Below are 18566 nucleotides of genomic sequence, written 5' to 3'. Positions count from 1 at the left end.
ACTTAGATAAGATCATTCACAAGTTGAGTAAGGTTGAAGTTAGGTTATGTTTATGTGGAGTTTCATTACACTGCTCTGTCTACTTTTGCATATATATCAAATTGTCCACAAAAAGTTACAGAAAATAACTTATTGAACACTGCAATAGGTAATATCTAATTCAGATAAAATTTGTTTCAATTCCATACTTTATTTGCATTAAATTTGGAGAATGAGAATGAGTGAAAGCTGCTCGGTCGTGTCCAATTCTTTGCCAGCCCATGGACTGTACAGTCCATGGAATTCTCCAGGCCAGACTACAGGAGCGGGTAGCGTTTTCCTTCTCCAGGGATCTTCCCAACCCAGGGATCGAACCCAGGTCTCCGGCACTGCAGGTGGATTCTTTATCAGCTGAGCCACAAGGAAAAGTGCAAATTTGGAGAATGAAGTGATATAAATATTCAGTCCTAGTCGTTGTATAATTGATAACTTAAAGGGGAAAACAAACTATTAGCAAACGTCCCCACCCCCTCTCCCCAAGAAAAATAATGAGGTGGGTCAAGGAGGGCCTTGAAAACTATGTTGAGTTTGGGTTCTCTCCTAAAAATAATAAGCAGCCATTTCAGTGTTTTAACCAGAGAAAAATATTATCCATCGTCTCCATAGTATTCACTCTAACAGAGGAACTGATTGAAAAAGTGCTCAGTAATTGAGAACTGTGATCAATTATAAGGCTATTATGATCTAGGCTTATATTGATGGAAGTTCATAATATGTGAGTACAGAGAAAATCAGCAGAAAAATTGAAAAGAAATGGTGGGTGAAGTGTTGTGTCATAAAGCTGGAGGATGTTCTCAAGAGTCCAGTACCACCTAGGGGTTTATAAGCAGGATGATTATTTATTGCCTAAACCAGTGTGCATATGTTGATTCCAAACTCCTTAGCTATCCCTTCCCCACTGGCAGCTGTAAGTTCCTTCTCTAAGTCTGTGAGTCTCTTTCTGTTTTGTGAGTTCATTTGTATCATTTCTTTTTACATTCCACATACAAGAGATGTCATATGATATTTCTCTTTCTCTGTCTGACTTCACTAGTATGACAATCTCTAGATCTATCCATGTTGCTGCAAATGGCATTATTTTGTGGAATAAACTGATTTCTTATCTCCTTGTGTGCATATCACAGCAAAATCCAGATTGATGTTTCCACAGAAAAAAATTGAGATTAGCTTAAATGCTCAATCAACTACATTATGAACATGTGTGATAACCTTAAGATATCAAATCACAGGACAACTTTGGGTGCATAAAATTCTTTATTTATAACAATAAAGTATATGTATATATAATGTAATTTCAAATTCAAACCTGTATAAAAAAGGGTCAGAACATATACCTATTTTAAAAAGTACACATACAGTACATACACATACACATCACATTTTACAACTTTTTTTATTTAATTAAACTTCAGTCATAATAAAACTATAGAATAGTGTTGAAAGACATTTACATTACAATATGCAAACTCCAATCTATGACTGAACTAGCAATATATCTATACATCCATCTAAATGTCTGAATACTTTAAGTCCATTGATTTAAAAAAAAAACAGTGGCAAGTGGACACTATAATCACACATTAATCCTTAGAATATAGGAGAATAGGATGTTTTGATTGGAAACTTTTATTGAGTCACAGCTCAGAAATTAAGCAACTGAAAATACTATGGTTTTTAGTTTAAATAATGTTATTTAAAAAAATACAATTAAGATGTAATTGTAGATGGCACTTATACATAAATTTACAATGCTTAGGAAACATTTTTAGGATCATGAATATCCATTATAATATGGATTATTTCTAAAACAATACCTTTTTAGGAAATGAAAGTACCATTATTTTATCTTCACAAAGGGCATTTCCAGCAACATTATAACAAATAAAGTGGTTGGAATTTCAATCTGAATATTTGTATTTTAATGCCAATTTCAAAATAATACTGTTTCAAAACAAGCTGGCTTTCTTTAAAATTCTTATCCCATTTTCCAGTTTTAAAATTTAATTTATGGTTTACCCATCTCCAAATGGATTCTAAAGTATCTTTTGGCAGTTAAAAACTTTATGAACATCTTACATTTTCTGCCCTTAGCTTTTAAGAAAATGAGAGATTTAAATGCTTAATTTGGTGCACTTCCAAATGCTACACATATCTTATATTTTTTCCTGGATAAAATACACTCTTGGTTTTCATTCTTCAGAAGTAATCCAAAAATGTTTATTTAAGCAAAGGAAAAAGCCATCTCTTGTGTAAATGGTTATCCAATTCAACCTACAGTAGACTGAATTTCACTTTAAGAATGGACCATATTTACATTACAAACAAGAACAGCCATAGCTTTTTATGTTCAAATTGCTTATTCACAGAGATCATAGTTGGATATTCTGTATGCAATAGCTTCAGCTCTTATCTATCATCTTTGTCATTCACATATCAATAGGTTTCTCTCACGTCTATGGTATGACCTGACTTCACCACACAGATAAATAAAAAACTGAGATCCAAAGAAGGGCAGTGATTTATCAATACAGGTTAACAGCAAAGTGGAAGCTCCTGACAATTTTTCCTAATATCCATCCCACTATGTCAAACTGCCTTTTTGAAAAATGTATTTTTTAGTTAAGTCAGAATAGGTAGGCAATGGCTAAAAGCCCCATACTTACATTTTGAAACCAGAAACTAGCTGCAGAAAAACATGAAGAACTATCTATGAATTCTGAATGGATTTTTCTATTAATTTAAATTTTCATTTGAATTGGAATATCAAAATATGCCACAAAGTTTCTCCAAAGTACTTTAATTCTTACTAAAAGCAAATGTTTCATTGTGAACATACTTTATCATAAATTGTCATTTTCACATACTTAGTCCTTTTTAAAGAGGGTATTGTTCTATTAAAGTGTTGAAAAAATCAACGTCTCTGACTCATTAAAAAGTGGCAGTGTGGTAAGCACAACAGATTACAATACAAAATCCAGCAACACTTCGATATCACTGGGCAGGCATCATTTATCACAGAGCCAGTTTCTGTATAGATTTGGGTTCTACCAAAGAGGTACAAAGCTTTTAGTATAATTTAGAATCTGAAGACTTCTGAAATTATTTTAAAAGACAATTTTAAAACATTACAAAAGAAGACTATCAGATACATGGCACCAATTTACAGGGTGATTTCACTGTTTAAGATATCAGTTATGAGTTTTCCATGATTTATGAAGGCTATTCAGAACACATACTGGATAAAATAAAGCAAAGCTATATACGTTAATCTCCAAGCAGATATGACAGTTAATTCCCAAGCAACTACCATCCAAAGTAATGTTCAGCATTTTTCTATTGTTCATGTATTTTATTGAATTTTAGTGTTTTAAAATATTGGTATCCATACAACTATCAATGAACCAATACATTTAATTAGGCAGAATACATCTCCCCACACCCTACCATGCCAGATTTCATAACTTGCTGAATTTGTTTATTTAACTCTATTGATTTAGGACCATGTCCTTGAGTGTTAAAAACCCAGCTACCAGTTTTGAGAACAAAAGTACATTTATTGTACTCTGAAGCTCATTAAGCAGCATTTTCACATACATATGAAAATCGAAACCATTGCTGAAATAAACTATTAGATTGAGAAGTATCAATCTTCTCAATCTATACGTGACTTACACATACTCAGGTTAATCTATGTCTATTCAAAACAGTATCACACACTGAGACAGGTCCTTACAGCCATTAACTTGATCTCTTTTATTATACATATCATAGTTGTATCATGGGATATTTGAGGGCCTAAATAAATTCATGCAGCTTCCCAAAGCACCTGGGTTGTATCTTAGAGAAATGACTAGTATTTGAGGAACCACAGCACTTTAGAGAAGACAAGGGTCATAGAAATCATCTGAGCTCTTTGGTATAAAAAAGAGCAAAGGCCACTTACTGGAGTTGTATTCTAATTAGCAGTGAACATAAGCTAAAATCCAACTCTACTAGAAATTCTTGGACTAGTAAAGTCAAATAAAAAGTATCAGTTTTTCATGCCCTTCTGTGTCACTGCATTGAAGGTCATCTTATGGTGGTAGGATATGGCAATAATGTTATCACAAGGATGAAGTTAGAAGGAAAGCTTTGGATTCCTTTATGTTCATGACATATTGAAAGAATCTTCATCAAAATAAACCATAAGAAATCATTCTTTGACCTTAGTCAGATATTCCTTTTATATAAAAAAAGAAAACTGGCAAGGGAAATTCACTTAATGTCTTTACAAGTTCTGGTTTAAAAACGCAATGTCCATCTTGGGAATTCCTGCCAAATTCACTTAATATGACAAAAATGCTGTCGCATATTTTAATAGCAAACTGACATGCATAACTACATAAAGCTTTTTATTTTTAATTCATAAACCTTAATGAATATAGAGTGCCTGATTTTAAATAAATGGATCCTTTAAACAGATAATGGTGATTATAGTATAAATAACTAAAGTTACCTGATTCCCTGCATTCTTGTAAAAGCCAAGTCACCTAATTTTCAACACCCATTATCAGCATGTGAGTGTAGTTTTCTAATCTTAGATACTAAATATCTTAACTTATTTTTCCTCTCTCCCACAGCAGAAATTGAAAATGGGGCCTCCATACATTCAGTGATTCCTCCTAAGTCCCTTTACATAACTCTGTAATAGTTTTAGAATATAAACATTTTGTAATATATTTTGCAAGCACAATTTATACACTGTAGAGTGGGCAAGGGCAAAGGCCGGCGTCACTAGGGGTGCCAGATGTCCTCCTCGGCAGATGGTTCTGCTGATCAGTGTCCACAGCTTCTTCATGTGACAACCCTCTAGGAGTCTCTTCTCTGCAAAGGCATCATGTTGTCATTCAGTACTGGCTAGCTTGTATGGATAGAGCCAGCCAACTATGTCCATTTGTCTTGTGGTATACGTGTGAGCACCTTCTATGTCAGGAAGAGACCCAAGCTCAGACCCACATCCCTCACTGATCAGCAGCTATGAGGCGGACCTGCACCTACTCCCACACTGTGTCCACTGCTTTCTAAATGAACAGTGGATGATGCTGTTGAGTTTTTGTTTTTTGAACATTTTCTAGATCCCTGTGATACAAATGATGACCCCCATCCCCCACTATCCAGGCTGAAATCTACTTGCAGACCAAGATAACTATGAACTGCAGGTTGTCACTGTAAAATAAAGCTATGTGGTTTTTTCAGCAGTTAGATGCTTCTGGAGGCATGCAAAATTGTATGTGCAATCTGGGACACGTGCTTTCTCTCCCAATATCAGTTTGCAAGTTCTAATTGAGACCACAACTCCCTGTAGGTCCTTAAAATAGAGTCCCGCTCCATACAAGTTCTTCTTTATAGATGATTAATTCAGTGCCAGTTTCACAGTAAAACACTTTGTTCCAATTTCTCAATCATCCATAGAGAGTCATGGGTAGCAAGAACAGATAAAGATGCGGTCTGTCACTCCAGACAGAATAGGAATTTGTTTAAAGCTGCTTCATTTATGAAGCAAACATGAACTGTTACCCGCCTAGAGAAGAAAGGAAAAGAGAGAAATTATATAGCATATCTGCTTTCTGCCTTCTTTTCATTCTCAGTAGCTAACTTCATGTGCCTACAGAATGAGTACTAGATTTACAATGTATGCTTCACAGCCTAAAGTAACTTGACAAATATTTTCCTAGATATTAGTGATCACTCTCTGATCTCTCTAGTAACATTTTACAAAATCGGAAATGATCTTTTTCTTAGTATGTCTTCCCATTAGAATGTAAGCCCTCTGAGGACATGGAGCTTTGTTGATCTTTTTCACTGCTGTATTCCAGCAACTACAGTGCCTGGTACAAAATCCATACAGTTATCCCCTGCTTTTTCCAAGTTCCCTTTACTTTGCTTTTACAAAAGACCTACATTAGTACCTGTTTTCAACACACGACAGAAATCTCAAGAGGATTTTTGCTTCTATGAAAAAAGGCAAAAAGTGACAAAGCATTCAGGGTTTGTTTTGCAATAAGCCTATCAGTAAGTGTGCAGCCCCATCAGTAAGAGTTGGCACTGCCACCGAGTTCTTTCCCTGGAATTACACTTAGAATCTCAGCATAAAGTTACTCTATCTTTGAACTGTGTCTATAAGCGTCTGTGCTTCACCCCAATTTATTTTGTGCATCCTGTTAGTAAGATGTGTCCTAAGATGATTGCTTCTTTGCTTGAAGCCGTTTTGGTTTAAGAAAGGTTTCATAGGAATGCTCTACTCTTGGATAGTGCTGGAGTGGTCGGTCTGTGCGTGCTCAGTCATGCCCGACTCTTGGTGAGCCCACGGACTGTATGTAGCTCACCAGGCTCCTCTGTCCATGGAATTTTCCAGGCAAGAATACTGGAGTGGGTTGCTATTTCCTCCTCCAGAGGATCTTCCAGACCTAGGGATTGAACCCATGTTCAATCTGGCATCTCTTGCATTGGTGGGCAGATTCTTTACCACTGAGCCACAAGGGAAGCCCCACTTATATTTGATAAATACATCTTGAACATGGAGTGGATGAATGAATGCCCTGTGGCTTTTATATCCCCAGGCACACCACAGATGATCTCCGTTTGTGATGAGAATTATCAATCTGTGTAGCCGTGAACTTCTCTAACAAGGCTATGAAAAGGTTGTAGACAGGCAGTGAGGCATGAGGGACAGTGGCGGTGTCAGAGTGGAGAAGTGCAGTGGCATGAAATATATCAGGGATCCCATAAATGGCAGCCTCCCAGCCACTGAGCAGCACCAGGGTCTTGACTGCCTACCCAGGTTCTAGCAATCACGTCTACCAACCAAGGAAAGAACAGCAGCAAGATCGCCAGTACTGTGTGCCAAAAAAGAAACAAAGAAATCCTGTCACCACATTCTGACAAAGCCTCTGGGGAAGTTCATTTGGCCTCAGAGCAGCTTATTGTACTTGTTGAATCATGAAAGCCAGACTCTGTTCTAGCTTTTCAGTGCTGGGGTTAAACCTCTGAGCTACAGACTCAGCTTTCAGACTTTTCAACTTTTTATTATTATTTTAATTAATTGATTTATTTTTGGTTGTGCTGGGTCTTCATTGCTTTCTCTAGTTGTGGTGAGTGGGGGCTAGTCTTCATTGCAGGGCGAGGGCTTCTCATTGTGGTGGTTTCTTTTGTTGAGCAGCACAGGCTGTAGGCACGTGGGCTCAGGAGTTGTGGCACCTGGGCTTAGTTGCTGCATAGCATATGGAATCTTCCTGGACCAGAGATTGAATCTGCACTGGCAGGTGGATTCTTATGCGCTATGCCACCAGGGAAGTCCTGGATTTTTCAACTCTCAACTGAAGTGTTTGCACTTCCTTTTTTTTTTAATTATAGGCAGCATTTATATGTTATCTTTAGTCACAACCCCTAAATAAATGTGTATTTTGCATTTAGTTTCTTCCCTGTGAAAAGTTACAGTGTTAGTCATTCTGCTGTGTCTGACTATGAATGACTCTCATGGAGTGTAGCCCACCAGGCTCCTCTGTTCATGGGATCTTCCAGGCAAGAATACTGGAGTGGGTTGCCATTCCCTTCTCCACGGAATCTTCCCGGCCCAGGGATGGAACCTGAGTCTCCTGCCTTGTAGGTGGATTATTTATCATCTGAGCCCCCAAAGAAGCCCCCTACTCTTTACCTATTTTTGTCCTTATTTATCAATCCAAAGAATCAGAGGTCACTGGTTTTAAAATGTTTGAGATCAATACACAGGCTATATTAAAAACTTTGAGTGTATGAGTGTTTTTTCCAGTAATATACTAGATGTATATAATCTCTAAATGTAATATTTTGTGTATTCTCTAAATGTAATTTACTAAACATATAAATATATAAAATGTAATAATATACTAAAAACTGTATTATATGACAATTTGCAAAACTCTGAAAAAATAGGAAAATTATATTTAGGAAAGCAGAATTAAATCCTGAAGGAAAAATTAACAGACATTAAGAGAAAATTTCAGAAATACAAATTACCAAGTTTAAAAAATAAAGCTTGGTTAGAAAAGCAGAAGGAACTAACAAAAGGCAAAAAAATACATATTTTTTTGGAAAGCTATGAAGAATTTGAAATTCTAAACTTAAGCAGAGAGAAACAAGAGAGAAGTCAGAAAGTCTTCTGACTTTGCCTTTGGATCATTTAGCAAAAAAAAAAAACATTTAAAAGCCAACAACTGGTTTCCTATAGAACAAAACTACTATTTTTATAATGATACCCTGGATTCTTACAACAACCTCATGAAATAAACAGGGTGAGCATTATTATCCTTTCAGTTATATTTGAAAAACCTGGGGTCAAAAACAACTGACTCATCCAGGAACCTACAGCTGGTTAAGGTGCAGCTCAAGGTTTGAACCTAAGACTAATTCCTTCCAATCCTCTGCATCACAGTGTATCAACCAAACCTTAGGAAATACGTGGTAAAGAGTCAGAGATCCGGCCCTTTGGTAACCAACCATTCCTGAGTCCTGTACATTAAATGTCTCCACATAACTTGCCCTCATCCCTATTCCAATTCTAGGATCTCCCTTCTTCTGTCTTAGCTCAGATCCACTGGAAACTTCCAAGTTGTGTTTCTTTTATAAATCTCTCCGCCAGCCTAATTATAATAAGAATTACTTTCTCCACTTACTATGCTGGGATAAGTCTACAAACACTGCTATCTGAATGTCTATAGACTTATGCTGTTTACCCCCAACCAAACTGGGCTTTTGCCATGATTATGCAAAACCTTCCCCTGAGGTCTCAATTAAAATTCTTTGTAGATGACTTCCCAATCCCAAATCTATTATTTCCATCCCTGACTGTTCACTGAAGTTCCAGTGCAACATATTTGGCCACTGGTTAATAATTACTAACATCTCTTTCTCCCATTTTTTTCTAATGGTGCTTGACATCTGGTTGGTCTTATAGGCTCTAAATCATCAAGAATCCACGTGCCAATGCAGGAGATGTGGGTTTGATTCCTGGGTCAGTAAGATCCTCTGAAGAAGGAAACGGCACTCTACTCCAGTATTCTTGCCTGGAAAATTTCATGGGCAGAGGGGCCTGGCAGACTACAGTCCATGGGGCCGCAAACAATCAGACTCGACTGAGCACATGCATCCCTGAGTGCTATTAATATCAAGCCTTACATCCCATCAGGAACTAGGACTTGATTCTTTTTCTGCTGTGTCTCCAAAATGGCCTGTGCTTTCCTATTTCCATGGCTGTGACCCTAGCTCAAGTTGTCATTCTCTCACATCTGTTTGAAAATCCACTCCTAAGTGGACTTCCTGACTCCAGTTCACCACTCCCATCCATCCGGCCACATCAACATCTGATTACTTTCCTAAACCTCTGCTTTGATTGTATTACTCACATTTTTTCTAAACCCTCCAACAACTCCTTATGTGACTCAATAGTGTGTACGCCCTATATATTGGAATTCAGACCCTTTCACACTGATGTCCATCCTTTCTTAGCATTTAAACCCTCTATGTGTGATCTCCAGCTGTATAAACCCTTGAACACAGTCTGTACTTTTGGTCTTCTGATTTAGCTTATTCCATTTGCAGCACCTTCCTGACTGCCAATAAAATTTTACCAATCATTTAAGACCTAGCTCAACACAAATGCCACCTCCATCACCTACACAGTGAAGCTTTTCCCCTAGTGCTTTCGCTCCCCTGTTAAATAAAACAATTTTATCAGTTCAGTCGCTTAGTCATGTCCAACTCTTTGCAACCTGATGGACTGCAGCATATCAGGCTTCCCTGTCCAACTCCCAGAGCTTGCTCATGTCCATCGAGGCAGTGATGCCATCCAAACGTCTCATCCTCTGTCATCCCCTTCTCCTCCTGCCTTCAATCGTTCCCAGCATCAGGGTCTTTTCCAATGAGTCAGTTCTAAGACAACTGTATGTGGGTAGTGCAATTCTAAAGGATGCCGTCCATATCATTCATTATCTAGAGTTATGTTGAGGGTATATCCTTGACAACCATATACAATGGTTTGATCTTTGATTCTTTACTACATTTCTGTCAGCTCCTTCTGTTGATTTTTAACCAACACCTCCTTTGGTGCTTTAAAAAATAGATTATTTATACATATGTCTTATCTCCTTTTGTAGGCCATAAGCAATCTGAGGACAGAACTAGGTTATAGTAAGTTTTGCTATACTAGAGCTTGTTGGTATCATATTTGTGGTTAGAATGAAGAGGAATATGTACTATGATCTACTCTATTTCTCTCTCCTAAACTGTGCTACAGGCAACCTAATAAGTGAAAAATTCTGGGATGTCACATATGAATACTTGTCATCAGCTAGTTGACTAAATACATTTTTAACTTTTCAGAGATAATTTCACATTTGATGTCAAATAATCGCAGCTTTAGTATATTTTCTCCTAGAGGCAACTTCTTTTTCTTTCTGGCTCATTATCTACATCCCTTCCCTGTATTTAAAATATCAAACCCTCCTCTTCATTTTCCAGTTATAGGTTGGAGATCTAACTATTCCATATGTTTTCAATTCTAGCGTTCCAATATTTGTCCTGGTTTAATTTGTTTTAGTTCAGGGAGAAATTTTTGCTACAAACCTGAGTCATTCCTTATATTTTCCCTTTTTTGTTAACCAAGAAAATTTCTATAATACAAATTATATCCAATTTTTAAAATATATAATTACAACTTCGCATTTCATTTCTATTTTGATACTTTTTACTATGGTTATTCTTATTTCTTGGAAGACTTCCTCGCCTACCATGCCACAGCCTATTCTCCCTCCACCACATCCCTTTCCCCAAATTATACTCAAATTTCCTTGGCAGGTTTTAATCTCTATTGTTACAGAGAACAAAGCTTTCTTTATGTAGTGGGTGCTCAATAAATGGTCACAAATGATACATTCACATTTTTACTTTGGGGTTTGCAGATTCATGATAATGAGCTGCTTTTTACTTCCTTTTATATCTATCTTTCCCTCAACATTTGATTGTTAATTACTTCTACCCACACACATGTGTTTTTACTACATAAAATTTATTCTCACATTATTGCAGTTCTTTGATGTAGTCATTCATCTCTTCGTTTATTCAACAGATACAGTCATCATCACTTGCCTGTGCTTAGTATAAACTATATAGCTTACTGGGATTCCATAAAGAAATTCAGAAATGAGTCCTGTCCTCTCAGAGCTTATGGTTTACAAGAGGACACAAAAAGTGTATGTAAGTAAATGTGATGCCTTCCTAATTTATTAGTATGGTATGAAATGTAATATGAAATATAATTGTGTGTGCATGCTCAGTCAGGTCCCACTTTTTGCAACCCCAAGGACTGTAGCCTGCCAGGCTCCTCAGTCCCTGGGATTTGCCAGGCAAGAATACTGGAGTGGGCTGTCATTTCCTCCTCCAGAGGATCTTCCTGGCCCAGGGATTGAACCTACACCTCCTGTGTCTACTACATCGGCACGTGGATTTCTTTACCACTGAGCCACCTGGGAAATCATAGAGATTACTTTCATTTGGAAAGTCAGCTTTTCAGAGGGGATGGTTTCTGACCTGAGCCTTGAGAGAGCTTTGCCAAGATGATGATGAGTAAGGTCATCTGCTGCTAAGTTGCTTCAGTCGTGTCCGACTCTGTGCGACCCCATAGACGGCAGCCCACCAGGCTCCCCCATCCCTGGGATTCTCCAGACAAGAACACTGGAGTGGGTTGACATTTCCTTCTCCAATGCATGAAAGTGAAAAGTGAAAGTGAAGTCGCTCAGTTGTGTCCGACTCCTAGAGACCCCATGGACTGCAGCCTACCAGGCTCCTCCGTCCATGGGATTTTCAAGGCAAGAGTACTGGAGTGGGCTGCCATTGCCTTCTCCGGTAAGGTCATCTATTTCACACCAACTCCTCAATTATTATGTGATGAGTTTATTCCTAAACAATCTGGGGCTTCTTTAACCTGCTTCATTTTCATTCATTTAATTATATGAGTAATATCTCAGATTCTAAGAAAATAAGTTAACTGTTTCCTATATGACCATCTTCCCCTTGCTGTACACACTTTGCTGTCCTGACCAAAATCAGCAACTTAAACACACACATATAAGATAAAAATAAACCTTACTGCACTTTTTAAAAGATTGTTCATCTTACCTTATTGCAGTAAGAACACAACACAAGATCCACCCTCTGAACACATTTTTAAATACACAATATAGATTGTTTTAAACTCTAAGCATTATCTTGTACAGCAGATCTCTAAAACATACTTATCTTGTAAAACAAAAAACCTTTTAAAAAAGGTCATTTCACAAGAACTATATTCCTTACCACTTAGTAAGCTTTTCATTTAGGGTTTGTTTATTGCCTCAATCACTTATTCAATAGACATTGACTAAGTGCCTACAATGCTTAGGCAACAAGTGGGGTGCTCGTGAGGAGATACAGCAAGAACCAGACAGCCTTGGTTCCTGCCCTTGCGTGTCCTCTGGTAGACATGTGTTAGTTGCTTGACTACAGCCTTTAAAATGCCATCATTTTTTCCCCTCTTAGGCCAGTGCCCTGGGCTTTTCCATCAAAATCCATTCTCCAAATGTCACAGGACAAGTACCACAATTAAACACCACATGACCTGTATGCCAAAACAGGATCCCAGTGATGCCATCCAAAAGCAAATTACAGAGGACATTACTTGAACCTTGAAGGTTCAATTAACCACTTAATGTGTGCTCGGTGGATGTCTGGCTTAAGGGAACTGAAACGGCAGATAGGGAAGAAGCAGTAGGTTTGTACTGGGATTCAAGGGCAGAAAAGTTAAGTTTTTAGGAATAACAATGATTTCAGCTTAGGGAATACTGGGCCTGAAAATAAAGAGAGTCAAGTGTTCCTTTACAGTATTTGATAGGAAACAGAGTCTAGAGAGGGCTAGGATGGGAGCAGAAAAAAGAGAGGGTGCTATTCATGCCCCAGACATGGTGATCAAGGGCATGATTCAAGGTAAAAATGAAGTCTGCATAATAGCAGGGTTAAAGTGTGAGAGACATATGCGACATAATTACTATTATTATATGATGTTATTTTGGGTTGCTAAAAAATGGCGTTTGATAAAAAGTGATTTCCTGGAGGAGACAAGAGACTCTGTGACCCAGTTTCCCTGCAGAAGATTCACTGTAGAGAGAAATCTCTGAATCTGGGACAGAAGGGAGAGCTGGGAGGACAGTGACATGAAAGTAAAGGGCAAAGCTCCCCAGAGACCGTGCCTGTAATAATCTGGGCAAATAAATGATCCTCCAGCCACGAGGGGGTGCAGGGGAAGAACGGAGGATTTAGAGAAATGAAAGAACACTCATACCCCACTGGAATACATGGGAGTTAATGGGCAGAACAGAATTGATAGCCAGTTGGCAGCAGTACAATGGGAAGAGCATGCATGATGCTGGATCAGGTTAATGCCATTCGGGGTGCTCCCCGCACCACATCTGAAACTTTTTTGGAAGCTAAGACAGGAGAGGGGAGAGGAGACGTAAAAAACAGCGCCCTCTAGTCATGTTCTCCTGGTCTCCCTTCTCCCTGAGCCCTCCACAGACCCACACAACTACGGTATCTATCCCTGGCTTGTATTCAGTGCATCTGGGGTTCTGGACTGTGATGAGGCACAATAAGGACCAGTCATGTGGCAGGTGGCCCCTTACCTTGACACTTTCCCTCTCCTGACTATAAGGGATTTTGACCTTTACTCCTTTTCCTTAAAATAGCAGGGAAATGTTTTTGGTTTTCACTTGATTGAGCATTTAACAAATGAGATACTTCTCCTATCATGTTATAGTAATCACACGTAATTGAAATTGGTTTTATTTATTCTTCTTCTATTTTATTTTAATCCTACTTTGCTCTATCCCTCTTATTTTCTGGCCTCAAAAATAAAAGCACTCAGGAATTCCCTGGCAGCCCAGTGGTTAGGACTCTGCACCTTCACTTCTGAGGATGTGGGTTCAATCTCTGGTTAGCGACCTAATATCCCACAAGCCGTATGGTGTGGCCAAAAAAAAAAAAAAGGAAGCACTCAACTGTTAATGTTTTGTATAACTCCTCTACAAGATGAATCCACTAATCTGGAATAACACTGCTTGTCTTTCAAAATTTGAGAATGCACAATTCAATGTAACAGTTTCAGCTGACATACTGACATCAGCTTGATAGAAGACAATAAATTCTGGCATCTAGGATGCTGTGTAGTTCCTGTTATATCTTTTAGCTTGATTTCTGAAAACTTACCAATGTACGAAAGTAACAGTGTTGATAGAAGCCACAATTACACTTCTTGAAACTCTCTCTCTTTCTCTTGCAACATACTGAAAACCAAGAAACATGCTTATTTGCTTTAAGATAGATTCTGAAGTATACCATGATCTGGGTATTGTAAAGGGCAGTTTTTACTTTTCTATAAATACAGGAGCAAAAAGCTTGCAAAATTGGGTGGAAAGTTTACTTTCGTAATATTACTATAGAGAGGACTTCAACAGTCTCAAGTAGTTAAAAAATTCTCTATGCATATGATACATATACAGAAAATGCTTATATGTGCTTAATATGTGAATGTGTACACATACAACATGATATAAGAAAAAATAACATGCCAAATGGAAAAACCATAACTGAATGTAAAGTCAAAGTATTGGTCCTGGGCAGTATGTGGTAAGAGTAAAATAGTGATCAGAAGTCAATTATCATAAGTGGAAAGGTATCTTAAATTTTGTATCTGGCTTTAAAAAAATACTGAGTAAGTTGAGATAAGTTAAAGGCTCCAAAAGCCAGAGTGAGGTCTAATATATGAAGTGTGAAAGAGAAAAACACTGAAAATATCTTGACTAGGAGGTGGTATCAAGAATGGGGTTTACAGAAGGAGACAAAGGTGGAATTTAGAAGGGCCGAGGAAGGTTCTGTGGCAGCAACTCAGACAAGATGAAAATAATGACTGCTGCTAAAGAAGGAGCTCAGCATGTCTCGGCTATAGTGTGTAAAAGAGGAGGGTAAACGTGCCTCCTGAGCTCCATGACCAGGAACATGATGAGCAAGATTCTGCTGCTTATAGAAAAGAGAGAGCATACCCTAAGAAGGGTCAGGAAGACAATTCTGTGAAGGTATTTCACAGGTAAGTGGAGATGTGGGACTGAAGAGAGAATGGGAGATCAGAAATGGAGCTAAAAGCTGGAAGACACTGGTTAGGAGCTACCATCATGAGGGTGAAACACTTCTTAAAAGATGTTATGAGCACATGCATGGTATGTGAAGTGGTGAGGTCAACCTTACTGATGAACATATTCAGTAAAATGAAATACCTTATTTCATTATCCTCTTCATTAATCTGTCTGTTTTCAACTGTCCTTGTAAGATTTGGTTGTTTCTTCTGGGAAAAGAACAATGATATGTATTGTAAAATTATCATGTCCTATTTAAGAGGTAAATAGTCTCCACTTCTATGTTTTCATCAGCAGGCAGTCTATGAAAATACTTTTGCAGTAAGAAATTATGAAAAATGCATGGTATTATCACTCAAAAGTTTTAGGATGTTGGAGATGAAAGAGTAGTAAAGAAACTGAAAGATTTAAATAGTAATCAAATTAAAAAGACATTTCAAAAAGCTGACTTGCAATCATTTAGCACATTTAAAAATTTCAGACAGGTTTCAATGAGAAAAGAGCATAAGAGTAGAAATCCAAAATAGCACATCATACAAATGGCATTTCTAGCTAATTTTAACCACATCATATATTTATTCCTTTTTATATTTAGTTCAGACTAATAAGGAGAAGGCCATGGCACCCCACTCCAGTACTCTTGCCTAGAAAATCCCATGGATGGAGGAGCCTGGTGGGCTGCAGTCCATGGGGTCGCGAAGAGTCGGACACGACTGAGTGACTTCACTTTCACTTTTCACTTTCGTGCATTGGAGAAGGTGCTAGCAACCCACTCCAGTGTTCTTGCCTGGAGAATTCCAGGAACGGCGGAGCCGGGTGGGCTGCTGTCTATGGGGTCGCACAGAGTCGGACACGACTGAAGCGACTTAGCAGCAGCAGACTAATAAAACCAGTTTTCATTTTCTTAAGTATGCATTCTCAGTTACAGGAGTGGTCTTCAAAACATGAGGAGGAATGGGGGAACCTTTCTAAGGTTTATATTCTGTGGAGGCTGTAAGTTAAGACATATCCTGTCTTACTGTTTTCTTGGTAGGATCCTTTCTTAGAAAAGGGCAGTTTGTTAATCATTTATGTAATGTGGTATGAGCAAATAAATATGTAAAGTTTTTGATTAAGGGGGAAAAAAAAAAATAACAGCACTTACCTTCCAGTAAAAGGCCCCAAAAGCAAACCCGATCACAAGAGAAAAGAATGCTGGCAATGCTACGGCTGCCCATTGTAGGCTGGAATCTTCAATGGAATTTGAGGCCTTCCCTGTAATTTAAACAGTACAGTGGTGAACACCACATACGCATACCCATGCCAGAGGTTTTGCTCTTAATGCTGTGGTTGTTCCCAACTGTTTCCGAAATATACTCTGGACCTATCATCTGTTTAAAGTATTTAACATGCTGATTTTTCCACTTTCAATACAAGTTCATGTTGTTTCTGACAGATATAAGGTGAAAAAGAAACCCCACAGACAGAAGGCTGTCTGACTTGGTTAATGTGGACCCATATGGAACGCAGATAACATCTACCTGAAAATGATTTCTATCTAATCAAGCAAATCCATCTTCTATGCCTTTATCTTCTAATACCTTTTCACTTTTTTACACATCACCTCTTGCCAAGAAACGTTAAAGACATTCTGCATCCCGATCAAGGTCTCGATGAATCAAGCTATGTCTGGCCTGCCTCAAATTTTAAGTTAATATCTGCACATTATGCTTAGGGTATTTTCAGGGACCTCAAGCTTAGAATTGCAGTGTCTCTTCATTGCATCGTCAGCTGGCATTTACTGGATACCGAGCAGTGCTTTGCACTGTGCTATGGACTAAAGGTTTCAATTTTTCAGACTTTCTATGTTAGAAAGCCAGAGATGACTGAACAGGGAAGAATGGCTGGAAACACCAGTGTCTCCCCATGTAACTAAGTGAGAGAGAGAATGGGCACATGAAATCAACTTGGGACACCTCCCTGAATCCTGCTTTGATCTTCCTTGAGAAGCAGAATGATTCAGGAATTAAACAACAAAACTCCCCTAAGGGTCTCTTGCTCCCATCACAAAACTTAACATTTTGACAGATTTTTCCTCTCTGTCTCCTTACAAGAAACAGCTTCCTTGTTTGAGAACATGGACATGTGTATGTCAACTTGTAAGAGTTAAACTTTCAGTTCTCTTTGGAAGATGTAATACATTTATAAACTATATACTTTCAGCCATCATATGATCAAAATGTAAGCCAATTAAGTAAAAGTGACTGATTTGGGTTATGATATTTTGCAATGATACTCGGGCTACTGTGTCAGCCTACAGTCACCTATTTAATATTAAGTACCTAAAGTACACGATCTAAAAGAATCAAACCACAGTATGTGTATCAGCATTTAAGAGGGAAAAATTAACTCATAGATTTAACCTCAGAGGCAAGAAACAAATCTTATCTATTGTCGTGAGAATAAGAATTGCCCATTTCCCTACCATTTGTAAACTTGGAAGAGGAAACTCATTAATTCTATGATTCTTATGTTTCCAAAGAGGTTCTCATAATAGTAAGTTTGGGTGTGTGCTGGGGCAGCATAGGGGAAACATAGTGAGTCATGTGCCCCTTATACTTAAAGGAGATTGAGTAAAGAACTGGACTCTTCCCTTCATGTAACTATGAATCACTTCCTAAGACCAGACTGACAGACCTTTTGGCCAACTCCATGGGAAATATGTTTTAGGCATCTTAAAGCTCTTGATGAAAGTTAAAGAGGAGAGTGAAAAAGTTGGCTTAAAGCTCAACATTCAGAAAATGAAGATCATGGCATCTGGTCCCATCACTTCATGGGAAATAGATGGGGAAACAGTGGAAACAGTGTCAGACTTTATTTTTGGGGGCTCCAAAATCACTGCAGATGGTGACTGCAGCCATGAAATTAAAAGACGCTTACTCCTTGGAAGGAAAGTTATGACCAACCTAGATAGCATATTGAAAAGCAGAGACGTTACTTTGCCAACATAAGTCCATCTAGTCAAGGCTATGGTTTTTCCTGTGGTCATGTATGGATGTGAGAGTTGGACTGTGAAGAAAGCTGAGCACCAAAGAATTGATGCTTTTGAACTGTGGTGTTGGAGAAGACTCTTGAGAGTCCCTTGGACTGCAAGGAGATGCAACCAGTCCATTCTGAAGGAGATCAGCCCTGGGATTTCTTTGGAAGGAATGATGCTAAAGCTGAAACTCCAATACTTTGGCCACTTCATGCGAAGAGTTGACTCATTGGAAAAGTCTCTGATGCTGGGAGGGATTGGGGGCAGGAGGAGAAGGG

The 18566-nt window shown here is 38.2% G+C and overlaps 1 protein-coding gene across 3 annotated transcripts in view; it reads right to left on the bottom strand.

Annotated features, from left to right (window-relative positions):
* Window positions 1-1274: 1274 nt before the first annotated feature.
* Window positions 1275-18566, bottom strand: part of KITLG (KIT ligand) — a 105834-nt gene continuing 88542 nt past the window's right edge. For all 3 annotated transcript variants that reach the window (XM_070370947.1, XM_070370946.1, XM_070370945.1), the window contains 4 exons: window positions 16417-16526; window positions 15414-15481; window positions 14350-14426; window positions 1275-5599 (listed from right to left, as the gene is read on the bottom strand). In XM_070370947.1, the coding sequence (XP_070227048.1) occupies window positions 14387-14426; window positions 15414-15481; window positions 16417-16526 (218 nt within the window). In that variant the 3' untranslated portion in view covers window positions 1275-5599; window positions 14350-14386. The remainder of the gene's footprint in view (window positions 5600-14349; window positions 14427-15413; window positions 15482-16416; window positions 16527-18566) is intronic.

Source organism: Bos mutus, chromosome 5 (assembly GCF_027580195.1).
Source record: "Bos mutus isolate GX-2022 chromosome 5, NWIPB_WYAK_1.1, whole genome shotgun sequence".
Lineage (NCBI taxonomy): Eukaryota > Metazoa > Chordata > Mammalia > Artiodactyla > Bovidae > Bos > Bos mutus.
The sequence above is the reverse complement of the archived record's forward strand: the minus strand, read 5'-3'. Positions and strand labels throughout refer to the sequence as shown.